General features: G+C 38.7%; 1 protein-coding gene across 5 annotated transcripts in view; it reads right to left on the bottom strand.

Annotated features, from left to right (window-relative positions):
- Positions 1 to 23,835, bottom strand: part of ldb2a (LIM domain binding 2a) — an 84,433-nt gene extending 60,598 nt beyond the window's left edge. For 2 of the 5 annotated variants that reach the window (XM_058397043.1, XM_058397045.1), the window contains exons 1-2: positions 23,539 to 23,834; positions 4,050 to 4,152 (exon numbers count right to left, since the gene is read on the bottom strand). In XM_058397043.1, coding sequence (XP_058253026.1) covers positions 4,050 to 4,152; positions 23,539 to 23,670 — 235 coding nt within the window. In that variant the 5' untranslated portion in view covers positions 23,671 to 23,834. Of the gene's footprint in view, positions 1 to 4,049; positions 4,153 to 23,538 lie in introns of all 5 variants that reach the window. The other 3 variants (XM_058397047.1, XM_058397046.1, XM_058397044.1) reach the window with 2 other exon arrangements.
- Between the last annotated feature and the right edge of the window lie 1,376 nt (positions 23,836 to 25,211).

Here is a 25,211-nt window from a genome sequence, read left to right as displayed (position 1 = left end):
GCCGAGCCTCTTTTCCCATCATGCACCACATCCATATATCACAAACCTGCAGCGGATGAGAGAAATTCATCTCCATCTACCAACTTCCTATATCTGGGGCCCTATAGAAGCGGTGTCATTTCTTTCCCCACAAATTCAATTTTTTTGTGACTTTAGATTACAGGTGTAGCGTCTGTAAAATAAAAAGCGTATATATATATAAATAAAACGAGAAACAAAATAATGAAGCTGAAATGAACTCTGTTTAATTTACTCATGTTATTTCTGTATTTAAAAGCCTAGCGTTCTGTGGATGAGAAAAAAAAAACAGAAGAGTGAGTGTGTTTTAATGAGCAGCTTTCGAGTCGCCGCTTGTGCTTCGTGATGCAGTTCTCCGTCTTTGATGGTTTTCGTTCCCTTCGACGCACCATAGGCTTTTTAAAGCCTGGAAAACAAAACCGCCGCATGTTTGTGTATGTGTGTGTGTGTGTGTGTGGGGCTGGAGGTGTTTTTGGGTGTGTGTGTGTGTGTGAATTAGCACTGCCCTTTGCTACAGAACGAGATCCTAAATCACGATGAAGACACCAGCTAAGCAAACTGGGCTATGAATATCTAGCGTTAATCAGTTGAAGAATATTTCTGTCAGTCCTGTACAGCTCACTGACTTTACTGCTTCATAGATGCTGAAAGCTAACCGGTTTATAACAACAACTAACATCCTGATGGTCACAGCTGCTCAAAATATCTAGCCCACACTGTTCAAAAGTCATCAGTGCTATACTAGTGAACTTTTTGCACATTTCTAATTTCTATACACCCGATCAGGCATAACATTATGACCTCTGACAGGTGACGTGAATAAGACTGATGATCTCCTCATCATGGCACCTGTTAGTGGGTGGGATATATTAGGCAGAAAGTGAACATTTTGTCCTTAAAGTTGATGTTAGAAGCAGGAAAAATGGACAAGTGTAAGGATTTGAGCGAGTTTGACCAAGGGCCAAATTGTGATGGCTAGACCACTGGATCAGAGCATCTCCAAAACTGCAGCTCTTGTGGGGTGTTCCCGGTCTGCAGTGGTCAGTATCTATCAAAAGTGGACCAAGGAAGGAACAGTGGTGAACCGACGACAGGGTCATGGGCGGTCAAGGCTCATTGATGCACGTGGCGAGCGAAGGCTGGTCCGTGTGATCCGATCCAACAGACGAGCTACTGTTGCTCAAACTGCTGAAGAAGTTAATGTGGTTCTGGTTCTGATAGAAAGGTGTCAAAATACACAGTGCAGGACGGGTCAGGGCTGTTTTGGCAGCAAAACGGGAACTGACACAATATTAGACAGGTGGTCATAATGTTATGCCTGATCTGTGAATTTTTCAAGCTGCTTGACACACTCAGAGGAAAGCGCAGTCCGCCCTCTTCCGCATACCCTCGCTCACAGAAGCACACGACTGGCTAATCGGCAGGAAGAGAGGAACAGTATCCGTCCACTAAATGGCTGTGGCATCATCGAGGAGTTGAACTCGTGATAAGTTTTGGTAATAAACTGCACCTCATCAAAAATCTATTAAAATCTGCTTCTATTAAAAGAGTAATTAAAGCAAACTGTACGAGATTGCCATTACTTGGCTGATCAGATAAGTTTCTTAAAGCAAATCTGAGAAAACAGTTGTTTAACCACACCGCGTGCTTGCCTAATAAAAACATGTATTGCTGAATAAATCAGCAGCACAGAGACTGGGGGAAGGGATGAGAGGCTGCAAACGAATCAGAGTTTCAGTCGCTTCTCTCATTCCAACAAGCGAGCCGTTCTGCACGAATAAGCAAAGGCCCAGGACTCGGCGAGGACAGACAGCACTGCTCAAATCATCAGAGAGAGAGAGAGAGAGAGAGAGAGAGAGAGAGAGAGAGAGAGCAAAAGAAAAACAGAAAATAAGCTAGGCATTTGGGATGAACCTCAGGATAAAACCGCAAAAGATCCACTGAGGTGCCACAGAGCTTTGGGACAAACAATGCATTTATTCATAGTTTACTCATCCGGCTTATCAACGCTTAAGCCTGACATCTGGAACTGGAGCAAGTCATAGCATTAGGAATGTACACTGTGGTCCAACAGTCCACAACCGAGATCCGTTCGTTAAAAATTATTTATATTCACTTGATTCATATACGAGGAACGAGGATCGACAAGCCTACAGAAAACCTTTTGCAAAGTTCTGACACTGGAGACTCCTTACATAAATGTTAAGTGAACATCTCCTCGAGGAAAACTTTACCATGTCCGTAGGTAAATAACGACACGTATATATATTTTTTACTATGAGCTGTAGGTTATGTCGAGCGTTTACAGTATCTGATGTTGCTATAGAAACGACCGCCTATTGGAACAAACCCGTGTATACAAAGCTGATGTCATATAGAACACTATCCACACCTGACCAATCAGATTTGATCGATTCGGCACCATTAAGTGCTAAAACACAATAATCTATCATTTCCAAGAAGAGAAGTGTTACGACGCGGAAATGTCCAGTTTACACACTGCTCATGCTGCCTTCTAAAGCCTGCAGCTTCCTACAGCCAATAAACGGCAAAATAAATCACCCCTTTGACTTGAAATTCACAATTTTCTTAACTTAGCAGTAGTCTTCTCATCTCCGTTGTTTCTTCCCAGTTTAACGATGTGACGTGACATGAACACATCAGAAATAAACGAAGTATCACTTACCTTTAAATGAGTTCGACTGTATATACAAGCATTTGCATTTAAAATATTACTTAAGCATTTTAAATGAATCAACATACAAACCGTGAGCCAGCTACTTAGTACCGCTGATATGCATGACATCTCAAAAGTAGAGATTTATTTTTACATTTAACATTTATATTTAACTTTTTTTTTCATTTACTGTAAGATTTATTTTAACATTTAACATTTATATTTAACTTTTTTTTTCATTTATTGTAAGATTTATTTTAACATTTAACATTTATATTTAACGTATTTCTTTTTAAATTTCTTTTAACATTTAACATGTATATTTAACTTTTCTTTTGTCATTTATGTTAAGATTTATTTCAACATTAAACATTTAGATTTAACTTTTTTTTCAAATTTATTTTAAGATTTATGTTAACATTTATATTTAACTTATTAATTTTTTAATTTATTTAAACATTTATTTAACATTAAACATTTATATTTAACTTATTTATTTTTTAAATTTATTTAAACATTTATTTTAACATTTAACAATTATATTTATCTTATTCAATTTTTAATTTACTTCTAGATTTATTTTAACATTTAACAGTTAGATTTAACTTCTTCTTTTTTTTATTTATTTTAACATTTATTTTAACATTTAACGTTTAGATTGATCTTATTTCTTTTTTAATTTATTGTAACATTTAACTTTTATGTTTCTTTGTTGCATACTTAAATAGCTTTTTAAATAAAATATAATCCCAACCCACCCCATTCTTCTTTTTCTTCATCCCATCTTTTTTAATGGTTTAATTTTATTAGAGAAAATGAGATAAATTTAAAGTTGCGCTGGCCAAATGCCGAAAATGTAAATGTACATGTTAATAATTTTTTAAAGTATAGATTTTTGTTATTTTTGACATTTCTGTTATCAAGGACAGCAAAAACTTTTTCCTAGGGGTCTTTTTCCTCCACCATATCGTGTGAACTCTCAGTGCTCCTCGCAATACCTCAGGTATGTTTATGTTAGGTTAGGGCCCTAAAGCAGAAGGATGTTCTTGAAGATTGTAATAGTGACCTCAATATTACTCAAAACAACCAAAGCAGAACAATATATTTTTATGTGTTTTATACAGCTAAAACAGCCTGGGGTCAAATGAAATGAAAATACAAATGTTTCAGAACCCTTTAGTTGATAGCATACGGTATTGATATTTTCTTGTTGTCAGATTTGCAACAACATACACTATTTAATCATGTATACAAAGCCTCAAGTGTTGCTCCATGGTCCCGATTATATTGTCTTTTAGACTGCAAACGTCTTCATCGGGTGATTAATGTTTTAGAATCTGAACTGATTCCTTACTGTATCTCTTTGGTCCATCCTCCAGGCAGAAGGAGAGGGTCAGCGTGGCGTCCTCCTCAAAGAACTCGGTAGCGAAGGCGTCCCACCACAGATTGTCGCTCTCCTGAGAGGGAAACGCGGTTAATTAACGAGAGCTAATTACCCCGGAATGACCTACTCTTCAACAAGAAACGGTTACAGAAAAGAAAGCAAAAAAAAAAAGAGCAGTCAGGTCTCAGTCAAGAGGATTTCAAATGCTTTTGATAAAGCTTTTTTGAATGACCTAATTAGTGCCAGTTGTGGATGAAGAAGAGAACCACCCACATCAGTGGCATATAAGATAAAGCAGCTATATGGATTTGAACACACTGAACAGCATAAATGTGCAAGTAGAGATATTTAGTCGAAAGTGGTGCTTATATGATTAAAAAAATATTAAAAATAATTAAAAATCTTTCAGAAATTTTGGACATGTTCGGAGCAAACATACTCTCATTCAGAAAACGCCCATAGTTCCATCCATTGTCTATACCCACTTTATTCCTAATTAGGATCACGGGGATCTGCTGGAGCCTGTCCCAGCACACATTGGGCAAAAGGCAGGGGTACACCCTGGAAAGGTCACCAGTCCATCACAGGGCCACACATAGACAGACAGGCAATTTAGTATTACCAATCAACCTAATGTATATGTTTTTGGACTGTGGGAGGAAACTCGGAGTACCCCCACACAGGCACGGGGAGAACATGCAAACTCCACACAGAAAGGCCCCTACCTGTTCGAACCCGGGAGTCGAACCTAGGACCTTCTTGCTGTGAGACACCAGCGCTAACCACTAAACCACCGGGCTGCACAGGCATAGTTTATAAATCCAAATGCCAAAAGATCTCAGAGATATCCGGAAAGGTCCGGCTGGAGTCAAGAAACTGACTCCAGAACTGAGTGAGACAGATTAACTTTCACACGAATACCGCTCCTTCGCTCCAGCCGTAATCATCTGCACTGTTTCAACATCAAGTTCCCTGACCTGCTCTGACTGACAGGAATCTGATTTCTGCTGACATTGTTTTGACGGCTCTTGGACGATCGAGCAGATGTCAACTATTAGTGCTGCCGGCTTTGTGTATCATCACGCCCCGTTGAAGCTGACCTCTGAGACTCCGTGATCACTGTGACCCTGAGCTCCAGGAAACGAGAGGAGCGCAGCCCATCTGCTGCTGGTTAAAATAGAGAATCGTTGCTTTCGAACATAACGGAAGAGCGAAAGAATGAGAAAATGGGCAACAGTATGGAAAGCACGGATGAACAAAAAACAAGGACCGGAGAGCATGACTGAAGATGGAGGAACCGCAGCACAATCAAGGGGACTAATCGAGATTACCATTCGAAAAGAACAAGGCGTGAAGAACATGAATAAGGCAGAATGGAAGAAGGTATGGAAAACATGAGAGATGATGAACGTGGCAAAAGAAGAACAACACCAGCAGAATAAGAATGAGTGGTGAACGATGACAGGGTTCGAAAATGATGGATTTTGGAGAATATGATTAAACCACAGCGAGGTCTAGAGAACACGGCTTAATTAGAATGAAGTCTGGAACATGACTCAGGAGAACAACCAGGATGACAAAACAAGGCCAGTGGAATATTGGTGGAAAATAACATCATAAAGTCTGGAGAACATGGCTGTATATGAGTGGAGTCTTGAGCAGAAGGTATGGAGAACAAGGGTGATGAAAAATAACAAATCATGGGAAAGAACCAGGTCTGAAAATCATGAAGAACAAGTAGAAGACCTAAAGAACATGCCTGAACTAGAATTAGGTCTAGGGAACGTTGTTGAGAATGAACACGGCTCTCTTCTGTACTCTGTTAAGGAATGAAGATCGGTATTTATAAAATCTTTAGCCGATAGTCAGCGTACTCTCACATGCACACAGATAGGTCACACACCTGGCTAATCCTAAATCCTAAACAAGCAGCTGTGTATGTCTGCTAATCTGCTAATTCCTTTATTCTGTACAGATACTGATGTGTGTGTGTGTGTGTGTGTGAGCGAATATTGCGTGACAGCGTGTCATACCGATGAATTCTGAACATAAAGTGTGTGTACACATGATTCTAGACTACGGATATGTGAAATGGCAAAAACATCACATCATGATTATTAAAGATATTTCATGAATAAATAAAAAAAAAAATTCATTTTATTATCAATTATTATAAAATATTATTCATATTTTAAAATATTCTTCAATATGTATTTTTATTTATTTTATTACAAATAAATGCATTTTATAACTCTAAAAAAAATACATATATACATATATATATATATATATATATATATATATATATATTATACAGTTAAAAAGTGCATTTATTTGTAATAAAATAAATAAAAATACATATTTAAGAATATTTCAAATGTGAAACATCTGCAATTAAAACCCTTTACAACAACTACATTTAAACCATCTGTTCCAATTACAGATCCAGTCTGGATTTTATTTCTTAATAAAAATATAAAACAATATTCTCAATATCTAAAAAACATTGTAGATTGTTGCTTAGTTTATCAGAATATCGATATCATCATTACCCTAATCTTGACCAGTGGATCACATCGGATCTCAGGAACCAAACTTTCTCTCTGTCTCTCTCTCTCTCTGTCTCTTGCTCTCTCTCTGTCTCTCGCTTTCTCTCTCTCTCTGTCTGTCTCTGCCTCTCTTGCTCTCTTTCTCTGTCTCTCGCTTTCTCTCTCTCTCTGTCTGTCTCTGTCTCTCTTGCTCTCTTTCTCTGTCTCTTGCTTTCTGTCTCTCTCTGTCTGTCTCTTTCTTTCTCTCTCTGTCTCGCACTCTCTCTCTGTCTGTCTGTCTCCCTTTCTCTGTCTCTCTCTCTGTATGTCTCTCTCTGTCTGTCTGTCTGTCTGTCTCTCTCTCTGTCTCTCTCTCTCTATATACTTTCTTTACTTGGTCTCTGGAGAGCTGGCACAGCTTCAAATTCAACTCTCTCTCTCTCTCTCTCTCTCTGTAGGATTTCTGGGAGTCCGTCCTCTTCCGAACGCTTAAAGCGAACATCTCACAGCCTGTCACACGGAGCGCCGTCTACCCCCCAAAAACTCCTCATGCGTCAAACTGTCTGAAAGAACCGCTTTCAAATCTGCATCTCGATCCATCCGGATTGCGCTGAGTGCCGTATGCAAGCTCAGCTCTTTCCTCCGCAAACTTCCTCCGATCAGGCTCGACTTCCAGTCTGCCCCATTAGCTGAGGTTAATACATTTATAATACAGTTATACTTTGATTATTAATGATGATGCTGTTCTGTGTTTGGCATGGAGCTACGGGTGCGTTAGCTATAATGGGAAACTCGATAGGCTGAACAGGAGTTGCAATTTTCGTGACTTTTCATGTCTAAACCTGGACGTCATCATCGCTTACTCGGGACGTGAGCTGATTTTTTAGTACGATCTTCATTACAATTTGAGAAAACTTTTTATGGGTCTATTTAATGCTCTATATACCAGAGCGTCCAGCAGAGAGGGATTCAAGCAGAGCTAAAACATCATCTACTATATATTGCTTGTGTTGATGCTAAGAGATCTACACCCTCGTCTTCTCTCATTTTTTGACCATTATTGACCAATCTTTGTTAACACTAATAAACAAGTTCTCACTTCGATTATCATCAGTCTCTCTCTCATCGCCTGAGGTAAAAGTCACAAGCCTCTTCACTCAACAGATCTCTGTTGCTAACACTGATGAAGAAATAATCACTGATTCGTTCCCTCAGCTCTGCTTTGTTGAATACACTTCTTGTTATTAATGTCTTTTATTAGGTGATTATAAACACTTTGCTCAGTCATCTGTACAGATTATCCCCTCTTTTTTTAATGATATTGAGGTGGACGGTTATCTCATTACAAACTGAATTGATTTTTGGTGTCTAACTCTGATCAGCTAGTCCGGTTTTAGTCACATTAAGCACTGTTTTTATCAGTGTTTGTTAAACAGGCTGTGACCTTTGCAAGCAGAGGGCAAGGCGAGGTCAGAATGTAGACTAAATATCGACAATTTGTGTTGTTTTGGTGAAATATATTTCTATTTTAAGCATGTTACAGGCAGAAAAACCCAAAAATGTCCTTTTTATTGCTGTTTGACATCTGACAAGCAAATCCGACTGACTGAAAACTCAGCATATAGTCTAACTATCATCAATTTGTACGAATCCACACTATTTACCTCACAGGAAACACTAGAAATGGTAACAAAATGCGAGACAGTATTTTTGATTCATTGAGCTCTTGGAAACCGAGTCAGAAATTCGGGGCTTAAAGGCAACATGGACAAGAAACGCAAAACCCCTTAAGTCAAACCTCTCAGTCTGTTCTTTGTATACTCAAACCGGTGAAAAAGGAAATCCCTCGTCTATCTATGTATCTAACAGTGCTGTGTGAATTGCAGTGCTTTGCTGCGGCCTTACAGCTCAATATTGCTTTGGAGCTCCATTGACGTGAGCACTTGAGCTGCGCCACTTCAGCCCAGAGCTGGTGTCAGCAGGTGGAGAGAATACACTCCGAGAGCTCATTGATCCCCTCAGAACAGACATGTTACCAATACTGGGGTCAACACACACACACATACACACACACACACACAATCAGTCAGCTAGTGATCCCATCTAGAAAACCTTCCTTACTCGTGAAAACTGAGCTCCAGTAAATTACACATCCCTAGAATATCGCATTCATGAAAATTTTTGACCATAACGATGCGTCATCACGTAACATCACGAAAACAAACAAAAATATATATATCTATAGCTATAGAAATGTATGTGCCTACGATAAAAAATGACACTGCACAGATAGAGATAACAAGGTAATAATACCACAAACATTAATTACATTCCTCCATCTTGGCACTAATTACTCTGTTATACCTTAATTGCTACAGGATTTTAATGGCCTCGGACGGCGCGGTCGGTATCCGGCTGAAACTGGGAATTAAAGGATTCCATTTATCTGAGAGATAATCGACACTGTCACAATCAATGGCCAATCTGATCAGGCATTTGCACCAATTAACACTATTTAATGGCTTAGTAGCTCCTGGGAACAATATCAATACAGCTCCACACGAGAAAGCGGCCAAAGCCATGTGGCTAAAACACACACCGAAAAGGATTTTTTGAAATATATAATTTAATATTAACTGCTCAACATCTGAGCTTATCATTCAGTCATTCATCTTAAATCATATTATACAGTGAGTACCGTAAAAATAACCTGAAAAAAGCATGTAGTTACCAGGAGTCAGGAAGATAAAACTGGAGTTTATGAAGTTAACGTTATCCTGTTAAATAGTATAAAATACTAAAACATTATGAGCAACAAGAATTAAGATTAGCATTAGGAAAAAATGGTTAGCATTTCGGGTTAATTGTTATAGTATCTATGACTAAGGGTGCCGAAACTTTATCAGTATTTCACAGTGCCACAATTACTTTAAAATGATTTGGATTTAAAGGTGAGTTATATTTCCAAATCACAAGAGGTTTCTTCGACAAATGTAAAGCATCATGAAGTAAGATTTTTTTGAAGCAAGAGCAAATTTCGATCGTCCTTGAAACTAGTTCCTGTTCTCACGCATTACAGCAGCTATGAACAGTCGTTCTGTCACGTTCCAATCACGTTTATTCTCTCGCACGTTAAATTTACAAAGACAAAAAGTAACTTGAGAATCTGGAAAGCATAAACAGAACAAATCCCTTGTTCCTGAACACTTCTGTTATGTCTAAAAACTTTACAGCTTTGCCTCTGTCTCTTCTCTATTTATATCTATATATATATTCTCTCTCTCTCTCTCTCTCTCTCCATATATATATATATATATATATATATATATATATATATATATATATATATATATATATATATATATACACTGAAAGTTTCTCTAAACCTTTCTGACCAATCCCAACTTAGTATTCGACATTATAAACTGCAATAAAACAATCCAACAAACCAGTTGGGCTCATTACACAAATAGCTAATCTTCTTAATGTTCTTTAATAGCGTCCATATAAATAACTCCAAAAGCAATTATTTTTTAGTCAGCCCTTTATCTTTATTACTCCGTGAGCTGAATGCGATGATCCGTACTAACGCGAGCAGGCAAATGTTGTCAGAATGGTGTTGATGGTTGTTGTCATTTAGCCTGGAGGAATTTTTGGTAAAAAAAAATGATCAACTACTTTTTGATCACAGGGACAGAAGCAACTCTTTAAGAGAATAAAGCCGCTTTAATAAAGCAGCAGGAACGATCTTCTCGGCAACCCTACGGCCACGTGTGCAGTTTTACACCAAATAAAAAGTAGTAATTCTGGCTCTACTGCAATAGAAATGTCATCGGGTTGACAAATTTCTAATTTTTTTATACACCTTTATTTATTATGCATCGTAGCAGTCGACTTGAGGCGCTTCGTTACGTAACAACAGGCCTCAGTGGAGGGTCAGAGAAGCTGAAGAACTCTGAAATCTAAAAAGCATGACATTTGATATTTGTGTTTTGCCCCCAGGAACCATTTAATAAGCAAAACTAAAGAGATTTTCTGGACTAAATAGTTAATTTAATCAAGAAACCTATAAGGATCCCTTTAAGAAATGTTTACAATAATTGGAAAAAATTCAAGGGTTCTGGGAAGATTAAATGTTCCAGCTTTTCAAAAGCTTCTAAACGTCCAGACGCTGTAAAGTAAATGTATTCTTGGAAAATAAATATTAAAAATTTGGTTCTTTGGTTTGTCTAAAGGTTCTACCACGAAACCTACGACAGAACAGCTTCGTATCCATCCGAAGAACACACAAGAAACAAGCTAATTTCATTTCATTTCGTTACCCAAACTGATAAATCTGTGTAAATTCGTTGCAGTGCAAAATAATCATTATGAAATAAAACATTGTGTTCTTCTTTTTCAATTCTGGAGAACCAAACACATGCCCTAGGGAAAGATTTCAGCTCAGGGAAGTCTCTCAGAACTTTTCAGAACTATATACAGACAAAATTTCACCATTTCCGAGGCTGTCACAAATTTCAACAGGCATGTCAGAGATGCTGTCGAGATACCCAGTGCTAAATAGCGCACAGAACATTGCCATTAACACTTACAAAGTGTGTGTTTTATGTCTGTACTGTAATAAACATCGCCGTCTGTAGCCTTCATGTCCCGGGTGACTGGGGGGAGAAAAAATGCTACACTGGTTATGGCTCCAGAAACACAGATCAGCGCTGATAAAGATGACATATTCAACAGCGTGAGTGCTCACGGGCGATAGATCACACATCTTCGGGTGCCACAGGAGATGAGTGGATCAGGCCTTCTCTCCTGATTGCTGCTGTCTGATAGTGGGCTTTGATGTACAGCGCGCTGATCACTCCTTCAGGACCCCAGGTGAACTAACACGGGCGTCTGCGCCACTCGCCTGAAGATAAAGCCGTATTGATTGGGCCGTCTAAAGGGATTCATCAGCGCGCCAATGGCGCCTCTCGACCCAGTCACCGCACCGCCGAGGCCAAGCAGCCGGGATTTATGGGAAATCCGCCGGCTTAGAGATACAACGGCGCCCAGGATCCTCAGTAAATAACAACAGCGCCTGGGTTTTTTTTCTTTTCTTTTCTTTTTCATAGCACAAAAATAACAGACACGTTTCTCACACTCACAGGTACATGTAACTACATCAGGAATAATCAATAAAGCGGATCTTAAATATGATTTCTTTGTTTTTCTCTCTCAGTATGCTACTGAAAAAGGAGGTAATTAGTCGATCTATTTAGTGAGGTTCTCTCTGAAGACACGGCGCAGTTGTACGTAGCTGTAAACAACGCCGCTCTAAAGGATTCCCGAAATCTCTTTAAGGTCTCTGTAGACCTCGGAGCCTCAAAGTGAAGATGGCAGCCGAACCGGGGAGACTTGTATAATTGTAATGAGTGAGAAATGTAATGGGATTTCGAGTCGTGAGACAAGTTGTAAGCTACAAGAGCCGACCTTGTGTGTTGTCTCGTAACCCTTTCATCCAAATTGGCTTGAGAGGAGGCTGTGTTACGACTTATTTATATATGTGGCACATGCTCGACATTCACACCAAAGCCTAAATGCTTAATTCTGATCATTTTAGGGTTTAAATATTCATCCATCCATCCATCCATCCATCCATCCATCCATCTATCCATCCATTCATTAATCCATTATAATCCATTATAATCCATTAATTATCTATACAGCTATACAAGCCACATCCTACAAAGCAACGTCTTATGACTGAAAGAGGAAACCAGAGAACCCAGAGGAAACCCCTGAAGCATGGAGAGAACATTCAAACTCCACACACAAGACAGAGACGGGCATCAAACCTCCAACACTGGAGTTACGAAGCAAACATATCAACCACTAACCAAGTAATGACCAAACAATTAAAAATAAAGGTTCATTCACAAGGAAAGCCTTTTTCATATATTCACATCAAGCATGTCCGGCAAAAAAAGAAAAATCTGACTTATCCAACAAATATAAACTGAAGCGCTAATTTCCCTAAATGTTTCAGAACGACCCCACAAACGTCAGCGTTTTTTCCCTTTACATCACTGAAGAACGAAGCGTATTGTTTCGGACCTCTGACGCTGCACACTGCAGCTGTCCAGGAAACGTCAGCCTACAGAACATGTAGATATCTGTTCTGTTTGTGTAACACGATAACCCGAGCCAAAAGGTCAGGCTTTCATGTAAAAGATGTCCTGCTGTTTCCCATCTGTAAATGCCTACATTCTGTACATCCTCAGAGGTTAAATTGTGTAACATCTCAGGTATTAAAGACACGCGATATAAAAAAAGTGAAGCATATGGACTGTATCTGAAATAAAATGACCCGCATATGTGGAAGAATGACGCTCCAGCCAACACGCTGGATGAACCTGAAGTTGATCCAGGAGCTGTTTTTGGACACTGGAGGACGGCTGCAAAATTCCGTGAAAAGGAAAAGAAAGAGGGGTGAATGGTGATGGTGCGAGACTAGAGTCAGGAAAGTGTTCAAATGTCATTTAGTGAAATTTTCAAGTCAAGGCTTCATCGAAGGACGGATAAAGATCCACCTCTTCCTGAAACATTTACACTAGCTCTTATTTTTTCTGTATGTTTTATGTATTTTTTAAAAAAAGTATATTGTTTGTGGTATAATTCCTTCCAACAGAGATTTTGGGATGATGATATCCAAAGTCTGTGACCCACTGAACCAGTGTTGATGTATTCATTGATAGAGACTCCAAAGCACTTTTGTATGTCGCTCTGGATAAGGGTGTGTGCCAAATACCAGAAATCTACACCGATCAGGCATAACATTATGACCACCAGCCTGCCTAATATTGTGTCGGTCCCCCCCTTTTGCTGCCAAAACAGCCCTGACCCGTCCTGCACTGTGTATTCTGACACCTTTCTATCAGAACCAGCATTAACTTCTTCAGCAACAGTAGCTCGTCTGTTGGATCGGATCACACGATCATCACTCCTGTTATCACTTATGCTATAACGATGCCAAACAGCAATTCCCCAGCCTCTTTTATTTTCCTGCTCTTTTCAAGTTAATAAGGCAAAAAAAGTAACGTTAATGAGAACCTGTCTGTCATAAAGCCTCAATCATCAAGTGCTGAGACTGGAGACTCCTTCCATACACGTTATATCGTAACATCTTCGTAAAGAAAGCGTTACTGTATCGATGCTTACGTATTTCTTTGTTAAATGATAAAACATCTTTGTAAATCTGTTCCTTAGCCTTGAGGCACCATAGTCCATGCGCTAAGTATTCGTTGTTACTATGGAAACCATAAAGTATTAGAATGAGCGTATTTAATATAAACCTGCCATTTATGCTACAACCAGAATTACTCAGAGTAGCTATTATAGAAAATGAATACGTCTGACTGGAAAATGGAAAAAAAAGCGTTTTGGGTTTTCATTATAAAAAAAAAAAAAAAAAAGGATCATGTATTAAAAAAAAATGTAGTCATTTTTCCCGGCAGCGTGAACATATCCGCTGTTAATGCCAAGTCCCTTTCTTCAGCATCCTCTTCTGTCAAGCTGGACTTTGTGTCTCCTTTGTAATCAGGATCTGAGCTGGCGTTATCAGTGTCCGACCAGTAAACAGGGATTAACTGAGGGTAAGCTTCGGTAATGGGAATTATGTAGATGTGTAGTCACTTCATGCTTCATACATAAAGCTACTCTCTCTCCACTTAACGTCCACACAAAAACAAATTGCACAGCCCGAACGTGCGCTGCGCTAAATAAACTCTCGCTGTCCGCGAGTTTAATTCACCTGGGCTTTGTCATTTATTAGGAAATCTGGAATTCCTATTCAGGAAGTCGGACATGATTTGGAATCTTCACGGCTGCTCAAAGATTCAGCGGTAAACAAAGCGGCACATCTTACTCTTGAGTGTTCTATCATGTCATAACAATATATTTGGTCATTATATCTATCCAGTTATTTGTTTCGAGGAGGAAAATAACTATTCATGCTTGTCGATAACAAAACACAATGTTTTCCCATCTCGAAAACTGATATGGATTTTGTTGTTGCTTTACACATCCAATGTACAGTCATGTTACAGTCTACACCGATCAGGAATAACATTATGACCACCTACCTAATATTGTGTTGGTCCCCCTTTTGCTGCCAAAACAGCCCTGACCCATCCTGCACTGTGTATTCTGACACCTTTCTATCAGAACCAGCTTTAACTTCTTCAGCAATTTGAGCTGGTCTGTTGGATCGGATCACACGGGTCAGCCTTCTCTCCCCACGTGCATCAATGAGCCTTGGCCATCCATGACCCTGTCGCCGGATCACCACTGTTCCTTCCTTGGACCACTTTTGATAGATACTGACCACTGCAGACCGGGAACACCCTGCAGTTTTGGAGATGCTCTGATCCAGTGGTCTAGCCATCACAATTTGGCCCTTCGTCAAACTCGCTCAAATCCTTACTCTTGCCCATTTTTCCTGCTTCTAACACATCAACTTTGAGGACAAAATGTTCACTTGCTGCCTAATATAACCAAAATTGTCATATTTAATATTTTTAAAAAAGTTTTGAACTGTGGCCTAAGTCATTTAAGACTCTAGGTCTGTTTTATGTATGTTCAAAGTTTAATAGTTAAAAGTACATTATTTCACAATGATTAGACAGCTATTACAAGAATTAAGAAAATACAACTTTTCATAAGTTCATAAGTAAGGAGTAAACAGTTTCTGTTCCAGTTAATCAGCCAACTGACAAAAAACTCTATTTCGCCAGTTATCAAAAATCAATACATTTCCAAGCCGTCACTTATCAATAATGAATCATGTAATGAATTACGACCCTCCACTTCTGCAGGAAAACATGAAATCAGAGCCGCTCAAACAAACAGCACAAATCCGCTGGATTCCTCGTATGAAGCGCGGAAACGTCTCACTATCGTGCTGTTAGCGTCCCGCTGAATAACGCATTAATTGCTTTCTTTCACAAAGCGCTAATTGCCGAGATCAAAATCACAATTTCAATTAATTTGCAATTTACTATGCAAGTTTATTACGAGTTTAAATATTAGCTATTTAAATAACAGTCATTAATACGATTGGATTATTTATTCAACGTCAATCAAAATATTTGACAAGCTTCCTTTTCTGTTCTTCACGTTCGAATCCGACAAATAGAACCGTTCTCGCTCCGGGCTTACAGAAATGTCAAATCAAAAAGCAGAGATTGCGAGCGAGGCGAAAATAATAATAATGAAAAAAGAAAGCCGATGCAAAACAGGACGTTGGTAAAAATGGGTGATTTGCTCTTTATCTGTTATCAGACCGGCGCTGTAGCCTGGAAGGAACTGCGGGAAAGTCGCAGGAAAAAGGTGGGACTATTGTCCGAGCATCCTGCCAGCTTCTCCGCCACCTTATTGTTTCAAAATAATACATTTTTCCCCTTCTACTTGTTGTGTTTGCTGTGTAATCTATCTCATAGCAGGCAGTGCCCTCATAACCTCCTCTTTGTGTGATAATTAAAGGATCTATTGACAAAGACAGGACTATTGTTCCTTCTGGAATCAATGCACTGTAATGCTTTATAACACATCAACCCTCACGTGAGGTAATAACCCGACAATGCGCTTGTCACGACAGGTAATAATACCGTCGTGCTCGGCTTTATTAATCATAGTCCTGTCTTTCAGGCTTATTTCCAACTCTCGTGTTGACATCGAATGTGTCACAGATTGCGAGATAGCCGGTTAGCGTGTTGCCTGGTGACATAACAGTGATTATAAAAGCATGTCTCAATTTCTCAAAGTCCGTGTCCATGAATAAGACCGGGTTTTAGTTGAAGGTGTTCATGATGATAATACACTAGGTTACAGAAATACATGACTAACGGTTGTGTTTTATTCCACACAAATAGCAGCGCTCTTGGTCTTTTGCTGGCTTGTTTTTAATGAAACTGATTTGGAGCTATTCATTTGAGAGCACACTGGTATAAAGCTTACTATAATCTTTCACATTTCACTTAAGAATTAGGGACCTGAAATTATTATTATTATTATTATTATTATTATTATTATTATTAGCAGTAGTAGTAGTAGTAACATCATCCATAATAATGATAATAATAATAATAATAATAATAATAATAATAATAATAATAATACAAAATGTTACTGTTCTGATACTGTTTTTTTTTATTTTATTCTATTTAATAATTTACACAACAGCAATAACCCAACCACTTTCATCATATAAAATCTTTTTTAGTGCACTGATACAAAATGGACAATACTTTCATCAAATTATAAGGAAAAACCCAAAGAGGAAATAACAACAGCATTAATAATAATAATAATAATAATAATAATAATAATAACAAGACATGTTCACATAAATGTTCACTTTTTATTTTATTTTTCATATATATATTTTGGTCATTTTTTGAGAAAAAAAACCCAAGGAGGTAATAACAACAACAGCATTAATAATAATAATAATAATAATAATAATAATAATAATAATAATAATAATAATAATAATAATAAAACACGTCATATAAATACTTTTTATTTTTCAATATTTTCGTTATGTTTTGAGAAAAACCAAGGATCTAAATATAATAGCATTAATATTATTATGATTATGATTATTATTATTATTGCTGTTGTTGTTTTGTTGTTGTTGTTTTCATTGTCAATATTTATTACACAGTGTGGGGAGAATAGGTTTTGGGCCTCATTATTTAATCACTGACGAACTCAAATCATTGAAAAATCAGTCATTCCACTGCGGCTAGTTAAGTAAAAGTTAAGTGAGAAACAGTCTTAGAGAACGTGAGGTAACAGGGCGAGGTAACACGGTGAGGTAACGCGAGCCGCTCACATCAGCCAGTGCAAAATAATCTAGCCTTCACCTGCCATCTGAGAAAATCAATTAAACCTCAGGTGTTACAAATGATCATGATCTGTCTAATGACTTGCCATTCAGAGGCAACAGCAGTTATAATGGCACTATAGAGAAGTTGCATTGATTGGTTTATCTCCAAGAGACTCTGCGAGTGAGTTCCTCCTCGAACAAAATGCATTATCGATTGCCTTCAGATTGGGATAGATCATCACCGTGAACCCTTGCTGCTCTTTTACATAAACGTGTGCCATTCCAGAGCCATTAGACGGAGATTCATAAAGCAGCGCTTCCGTTTATTTTCGTCTTTCTGAGCTCTTATGGATCGACCTGTGTGCTTCTGTCTCTCTCTCTCTCTCTCTCTCTCTCTCTTTCCATCCGCGAATATTCATGAGCGCTATGCTGATGAGCTTATGCTGATGTGCTACGCCGATGTGCCGGGGTCGCGAGGCTCCTCCTCGGCATGTTAAACGCCTGCCTCATTTGCATACACTCGCAACCAGCCAGGTATTACAGGCAGCTCCAGGAACGCTCCGTGAGGCAGCTTAAGTTGCCTTCACGTAAAAATAAATCAATAAATAAATAAATAAACAAAGCGACCATGACTGTCAGAACACATTGCCTGTTTACATCTCACACGCAGTTATAGAGATAAGCAGCGAAAGGTCAGCTTTTGTTTCGAAAGCAGCTTTCGGATTTCTGGAGCGATACGCCACGCGGAAATGTGGTGATCCGTCAGCTCGTGTGCGCAGCAAAGCCTCCAGAACTTTCCATATGCAAAGCAGGGGGACTGTTACACTTGCATGGTTTTGCATTTTTGTAGGAAAATGCTTCATGTAGGTACAGTGGGAAGTTGAAGCTGAAGCTAGATGATGGACGATCCAAACTCCAAACCAGATTAAACTGCCTAATAATAAATACATCCAATAATAATATTTTTAATTATACACATCTTAAAAATGTAAACCAATACAAAAAAGTTTCTTAACCTGATAAACGCCTCCCACAGCCTGCGCTAGTACTCCCATGCTAGACTCTATGCTAAAACGCCCCAAGATAAACAAGCAGAACTTCACCGATGTTGCTAGCAACAAGCTAGGCGGCGAACTCGGATAAACGACGTGTTGTTTCTGTCACAATTCTCATTCTCTGTGAACTATATGGTCAGTGGTTTAGATTTAACCAACCGAACAGGTCCGTATGTTGATTCGCCTAAGCTAATACGTTATACGTCTTTACAGTAAAAATCATTTAAATGTAATAAGTGATCATTTTTAGTGATTATTTGTTTATTTACGATGATTTGACAATTTTCCTGAGATAACCAATAAAGAATTTTGATTCTGACTGATTCTGTAAACTGGGAAGGAAATCGGATTTGAGAAGAACACGCCAAGTTAGGTTAGCACTTCATGTCAACACACAGTCCCTGTTCATTCTGACAAGAAAGAAGGCTGTCTGTGGTTAAAAAAGAAATATCCTAGTTATCGTGACGTACGGATAAAAAGAATTTAAACTGTAAATAGGAATCATTCAGAAAGTTGAGGGTTTTTTCGTTCCAGCCCTACGATCTAGCTATTTTGCTTCAATTTTAAATAAACAGTTGGATAAAAATGGACAATTTTCCATTTAAATATAGTTAATTAGCCAAAAGGTGTGTGGTTGTTTGGTCCTAGACCTTTTTACGTTAGGAGATACGTTAACAATACCTTAACGTAATCCAGACAAAATACAAAATCTCAATTTAAATGAATAATCTGTAGAGTATCAGAAGTGAACAGACTGATAGTAAAGTAGAAGTATATAATCAGCTGTATTACTTCACCGTTTCATCAAAACGCTCCGGGGTCTGAGCCGCAATGACAAAAAAGAGACTGCCCAAGATGGCCGCCACTGTAATGTTACAATGATCAGCTACACAGAAACTTCCCTTATTGTTTTTAATGTATTAAGAAACTAAAAACCTAAGTTGAATCAGGTTCTACTCGGTAAAACTGTTTTATTTTAACGCACATATTCATTTCTCAATGATGGATTTCAACGAATCTCATTGTTGACCTTTTCTCTGAGGAGAGGGTTTCATTCTCATTTTTTCAAAGGAGTCTCCAGTGTCAAAATATTTTCCAGCATTGGAAAGTCTTCAGGATGTAGCAGTCTGCGGTTTCTCTGTAACACAACGTTACCACAAATAGAGAGCGAGGGAAAAGAGAGTCTGGTGAGCGATTATTTGATTATTTTTCTTACATGATGCTGTTTTTCCTGAGAGTCCAAATTGATCAGTTTATCATTATATCATTCATTTCTGAGCTAAACGATCTTTAGCACCATGTTAGCAACATTACTGTGTAACCTAATTGCGCTATGATAATAACACTAGCCAGAGATCTGCTACGACGAGTGAAGAGCTTTCACTAGATTCCTATCCTGTACTTGACATCATGCGTTGGCACTGATACACGAAACACTCTTCTACACTCGCGTGCTTTTTCATACGTCTCTTTTCTTTCCTGCTTTCATGTTCGTTTCCTGTTTCAAACTCTCTAAATTTTACAAGTAGTAGTTTGGGATCTGAGATGCACAAGAGACGTGAAACATGAATTTAGCAAAACAAAACAAAACAAATTAAGAGTATTATGATTCACTCAAATGTGCAAGATGAAAAATAAAAGGATGATCACGTGTGTTCGTTCACATGCATACTGATACAGGGGTGCCAATATTTTTTGCAACGCCAGAAATTTTCTCTCTGGCGGTTCGAGCTAACGCTTCTTAAAAAAGGCGGCGATATTTCTGAGCCGTACGTCATTTTACATCGTGATAGCTTTGTATCTGTACAGCAGCGTGTCGGATTCTGAGCCGGTGTAGCATCTGAGCGAGATCGTCCCTACAACAAGATGTAATCTGAAGGATAGCCGAGTCCGATAAGAACGCAAGCTGGAAGAGATTAGAATGACATACTGCGCATTTGTTTACGTTAGCCTGCTTGGCTAAGTGCCGCCTGGAAGTGGAAGTGTACAAGGGCTTAGGCCACGGCTCATGCATTATGCATGATGTTGTGGCATTGCATCTCGGCAACGCGGCCCACGTCTCCTTAAAGTTACACACGCTCGCGTCTCTGTCGAACAGTCGAGCTGCAGCTATCACGGCGTCCACACACATCTGTTTAGCATTTCAGGAAGCGCACAAAATGGGGGTGTGGAGCTTATCGTAGCGAGCGGTTTTATCATTTAGAAATTTTAATGGAACATGACGTTCACTTTTTCAGGTAACTAAAGATGTAAAAGACAAGTGACAAGCGGGAGGTAGAGTTCTGTAAAAAGAGAACTAAATATCCACAGCTGCCAGTCCACGATTTGCTAGATAACTAATAAATTCAGACATAAATTATCTAAATAATAATAACAATAACAGGACAAAAAGACTTACTGTATCCTGTAGTATTCAGATAAGCTTCAATTGTGTTATGATCAACGTAAAGATACAAGCAAAGCTTACACAAGCTGCATAAAGTCACGTTTTATAATATATCCTCTTTAATTATAATATCTGGTCTGTCCATTCCTTCCTCAGCAGGCAACCTGACTCGAAATTCTTGCGTCCATCTGATTAGATTTTCCCCGATTTTTGCCCTCATGCGAACGGGTCTATTATTCAGACGTTTCCCCTTCCTAAAACTTTCCATCCCGATCGAGTCCATGTAGAGTTTTAGTGCTCTAAAGTCTAGGGATAAAAGAGAGAAAAAACAGAAAGCCACTTGGTAGAAGTACCATACAGATTATAAAACAAGTATGTGACCTTCATATTGTGCAAAGTTAAAGTAATAATGTGTGTGTGTGTGTGTGTGAGAGAGAGAGAGAGAGAGAGAGAGAGCAAGAAAGTGAGAAAGAGAGAAGAGGAGGAGGAGGAGGAGGATAACGCTCTTGTTCTTCTCAGTTTCATAAATGAAAGATTTATTTAGTAACATCGAAAAAAAAGGTCAATGTTTGAATGCAAAGCAGAGATGCATGATAGCCAACAACAATTTCTTTTTCCTGTAAAACAAACTCACATACATCTTCACCAAGTAAACAGTGCAGCTGATTGTCTGTCACGCTGCCTTGTTAGCTAAAATCCAGCTATCTTAGCTAGGTAGCTAGCTGCAGCAATTCTGCTCAAGTTAACTAAACTTAGACAACACTAATTCGCTTTTTTACCTCACGATAAAACACTCTAGGATCCTCACAAAGTTCAATTCGTTTGCTCTTAAGTGATTTGAAGCTCTCCTCAGATGAATAAACAACAATAACAACAAAGAAGTGCTATGATTTTACCACAAAAATGTTAGCTTATCCTGGTTATTGCATAATCAGTAGTGGTTTTATTTTGTCTGAGGTGAATCGTTTTGCCATTTTTTTTTTTTACGTCTCGTTATGTGTGTAGTTTTGTATAAATTAAAATCAGTCACGTGACTGAAACGCTATACACCGAATGAGTGAGTCAAATAAACGTGTGACATGAAGCGGATTTGAACTGGGTTCATCTGTTCTAAAGGAATCGAGACACTTATTACGAGTTGGAACTGAATGAAATCTAGATTTATACGCTGTTCAGACATGGATACGTAACAAAAATGGTGTCACTCGTAAACGCAAGTTCTAGCATGTTTAGCATCTGTGTTTGGAATCCATACACAAGACTATACATGTGTGTATTACACTGACCTAAAGATATGAACAGAAACTCTACGGTTGTGACGTCATACGTAATTTGCAGTTAGACCAACCAGAGGTCCGTGGACCCCTTGTGGTCCGAGGCATAATTACAAGACGTGTGTGTGAGTGTTTCTAAAAAAAAAAAAAATCTTTGAAATATGTATGTATGAGTGGTACAAATCTTTCAGATTATACACATTACACTTCACACAACTGGTTTATTTTTCTCGTGTAGTGTCCTCGGTCTCTGAGCGTCACCGTGTCGCTACACAAGCACTAGATTTCTACTGTGTCCTGCAGTGATGGGTTAAATTGAAAAGACAAAAAATACTGAGTACTAATCAATTATAGTGTAATGTTAGCCATAAAAAAAAAAATAAATAAGTGTGAACATTTTACTGTTTCTGTGAGGACGGGTCAAATGAAATGTGTGTTATGTGAAATGCTGGAAATGTCAGTGTACAAAAATGTCACTGTTAGACATTAAACATTCGAGCAGCAGGAAATAGAAATGTGATACGTAGTGAACTGGACATTTATTACATTCGGGGTAGGAAAACGTGTCATGTAGACAACTTATATATGTTTATTTTATGTATATATTATTATGTACATGTTAAAGGTGGTCCATGTTGTTCAGTCAGAATATGACTGGACTCCATGACTAAACCTCTGGCTTAGATTCCAGTAGTTACTGGTTTTATCTGGTCAATTCTAATGCTGTGTTTATGGTCGCGTGTGTTGATAAGTAATGAGAGAATCCATGCAACTCTAGTGCAACTTCAGTCCTATAGGCTTTACAGCTGAAAGACAGGGGTGTGTGCAGCTCGGTATATCAGTGTAGAGTTAATGAAGCATTAATAAAGTCTCCTCTCGTGACCTTTCCACGTGGGCTTTAACCGGCAATGAGCCCCTCCCCCCAAAACAAACAAACAAACAAATAAATAAATAATAATAATAATAAAAGTCTGAGTTCAAAACATCTGACATGAAGTTGGTCGAATGTGTGTGTGTGTGTGTGCAGAGTTGGAGTTTGAGGCACTTCTGTACTCTGGGAAGCAGTGGAATTTATATTTAAAGCGTATGCAAAAGTGAGCCAAGGTTCACGGAGTGAAATAGACATCTGAACAACTGAAAGTGCAAGAGAGAAACCGCAGGAGGAAAAATAAACACAAACACAAACAAAACACGCAAATACACACGCGCGCGCACACATGTCGGGGTTACTGTGCCGCGCACGCACCAGACAACTTTCAAAATTAAAAAAAATAATAATAAAATAAATTAATAACACGCACACACACACTCACGGACAGAGAGACATACACACCGAGCGGTGAACTCACCTCAGTCCGGGCCTGCAGCCGCTTGTTCAGCTCATAGATCCGGTACTCGGGCTGCACGGCGTAAGGCGCGTGTCTCCGGTAGAAGGGCCCGAACGGAGAGGCGTAGAACGGGTCGTGAGCCGGATTGGACATGCCTGATGCCTAAAGCCGTAAAGCTGCTGCTGCTGCTGCTGCTGTTGTTGTTCGCACAGCCACGATTCAGCATCCGCGCAGCGCACGTGGAAACGCACTCCGACACGCCGCGCGCTCTCGCCTCTCTCCCCGGCGCTGCTCCACTCCCCCCCCTCCATCCACTCCTTCCCCCTTCCCCGCCTCCGCGCGCTTACCGAACGCACGCGGGCAGAGGAGGAGGAGGCGCGCCGCTCATTGGCCAACTGCTGGAGGGAAGTAAGAGAAAGTCTGTGCAGCCTCCGACTCATCTGAAACCCCGCACCAGGGTTTGTTTCAGGGTTTTAATCAGTGATTAGTACAAGACACTACAAGCAGAACGCAGAAAGAAATCCGCGCGCAGATTAACTACAAGACGCAAAGCTTACTGCTGACACGCGCAGGAAAACACATCACCATCTCGTTCTTACAAGAAAGCAGCCTGTTATTACGAGAATAAAAAAACAAAACGAAACAAAATAAGATGCTTATCCCGTAATGACGTGTTTTTCTCAGAATAATGAGACTCTATAATGTTTTACCTATATATAACGAGATGTTACACGAGATGTAATAACGAAATCTTTTTTTGTAATAACAACACGCCTTTATTATTATAACAAAAATGCTTTACTTGTAATAACGAGCAGTTTTCTCGTAATACCAAGAGGTTTAACAAGATGTTTTCTCGTGATTTCAGCATGATTTCTTATAATAACGACATGTTTCTCGTAATAACGAGATGTTTCTCGTAATAACGAGATGTTTTTTCATAGTAAAGATCTACTTTAAATAACAAGATGCTTTTCTCGTAATATCAAGATATCTTTCTTCGAATGACGAGATGTTTTCTCACAATAACGAGATGTTTCCTCGTAATAACGTGGTGTTTTTTCATAGTAATTATCTATTTCTCATAAAACAAGAGGCTTTTCTCGTAAAATGAGATGTTTTCTCAAAGTAACAATATGTTTCCTCATAATAGCATGTTTTTTTTCATAATAATGATCTATTTCTCATAACAAGATGGTTTTCTCATAATAACAAGATGTTTTCTTATGATAACAGTATGTTTTCTCATAGTAACGAGATGTTTCTCATAACAGCGAGATGTTTCCTCATAATAACCTGCTGTTTTTTCATAGTAATGATCTACTTCTCATAAAAACAAGATGCTTTTCTTGTAAAAACGAGAAGTTTCCTCATAGTAACATGTCGTTTTTTCATAGTAATCATATTTTTCTCATAATGCTACGATGTCTTATGTCGATGTTTAACAAAGAGATGCTTCTCTCCTAAAAACAGATTTGTTTTCTTGTATTGATGAAATGTTTTCTCATAAAAACAACATGTTTTCTTGTAATAACAAAATGTTTCTCCTAGCAACAAGCTGCTTCATAATAATATCAGTAACCACTTTATCCTAGCCACGCTCATGGTGGCTCCAGTGCATAGCCCTGAAACATTGGGAATTCTTCCCTGGAGGAAACCGAGGAACCTGAAGGAAACCCTACGGACATGGGAAG

This window comes from Hemibagrus wyckioides, linkage group LG08, assembly GCF_019097595.1.
Source record: "Hemibagrus wyckioides isolate EC202008001 linkage group LG08, SWU_Hwy_1.0, whole genome shotgun sequence".
Classification (NCBI taxonomy): domain Eukaryota; kingdom Metazoa; phylum Chordata; class Actinopteri; order Siluriformes; family Bagridae; genus Hemibagrus; species Hemibagrus wyckioides.
This window is presented reverse-complemented; position numbering and strand designations above follow the sequence as displayed.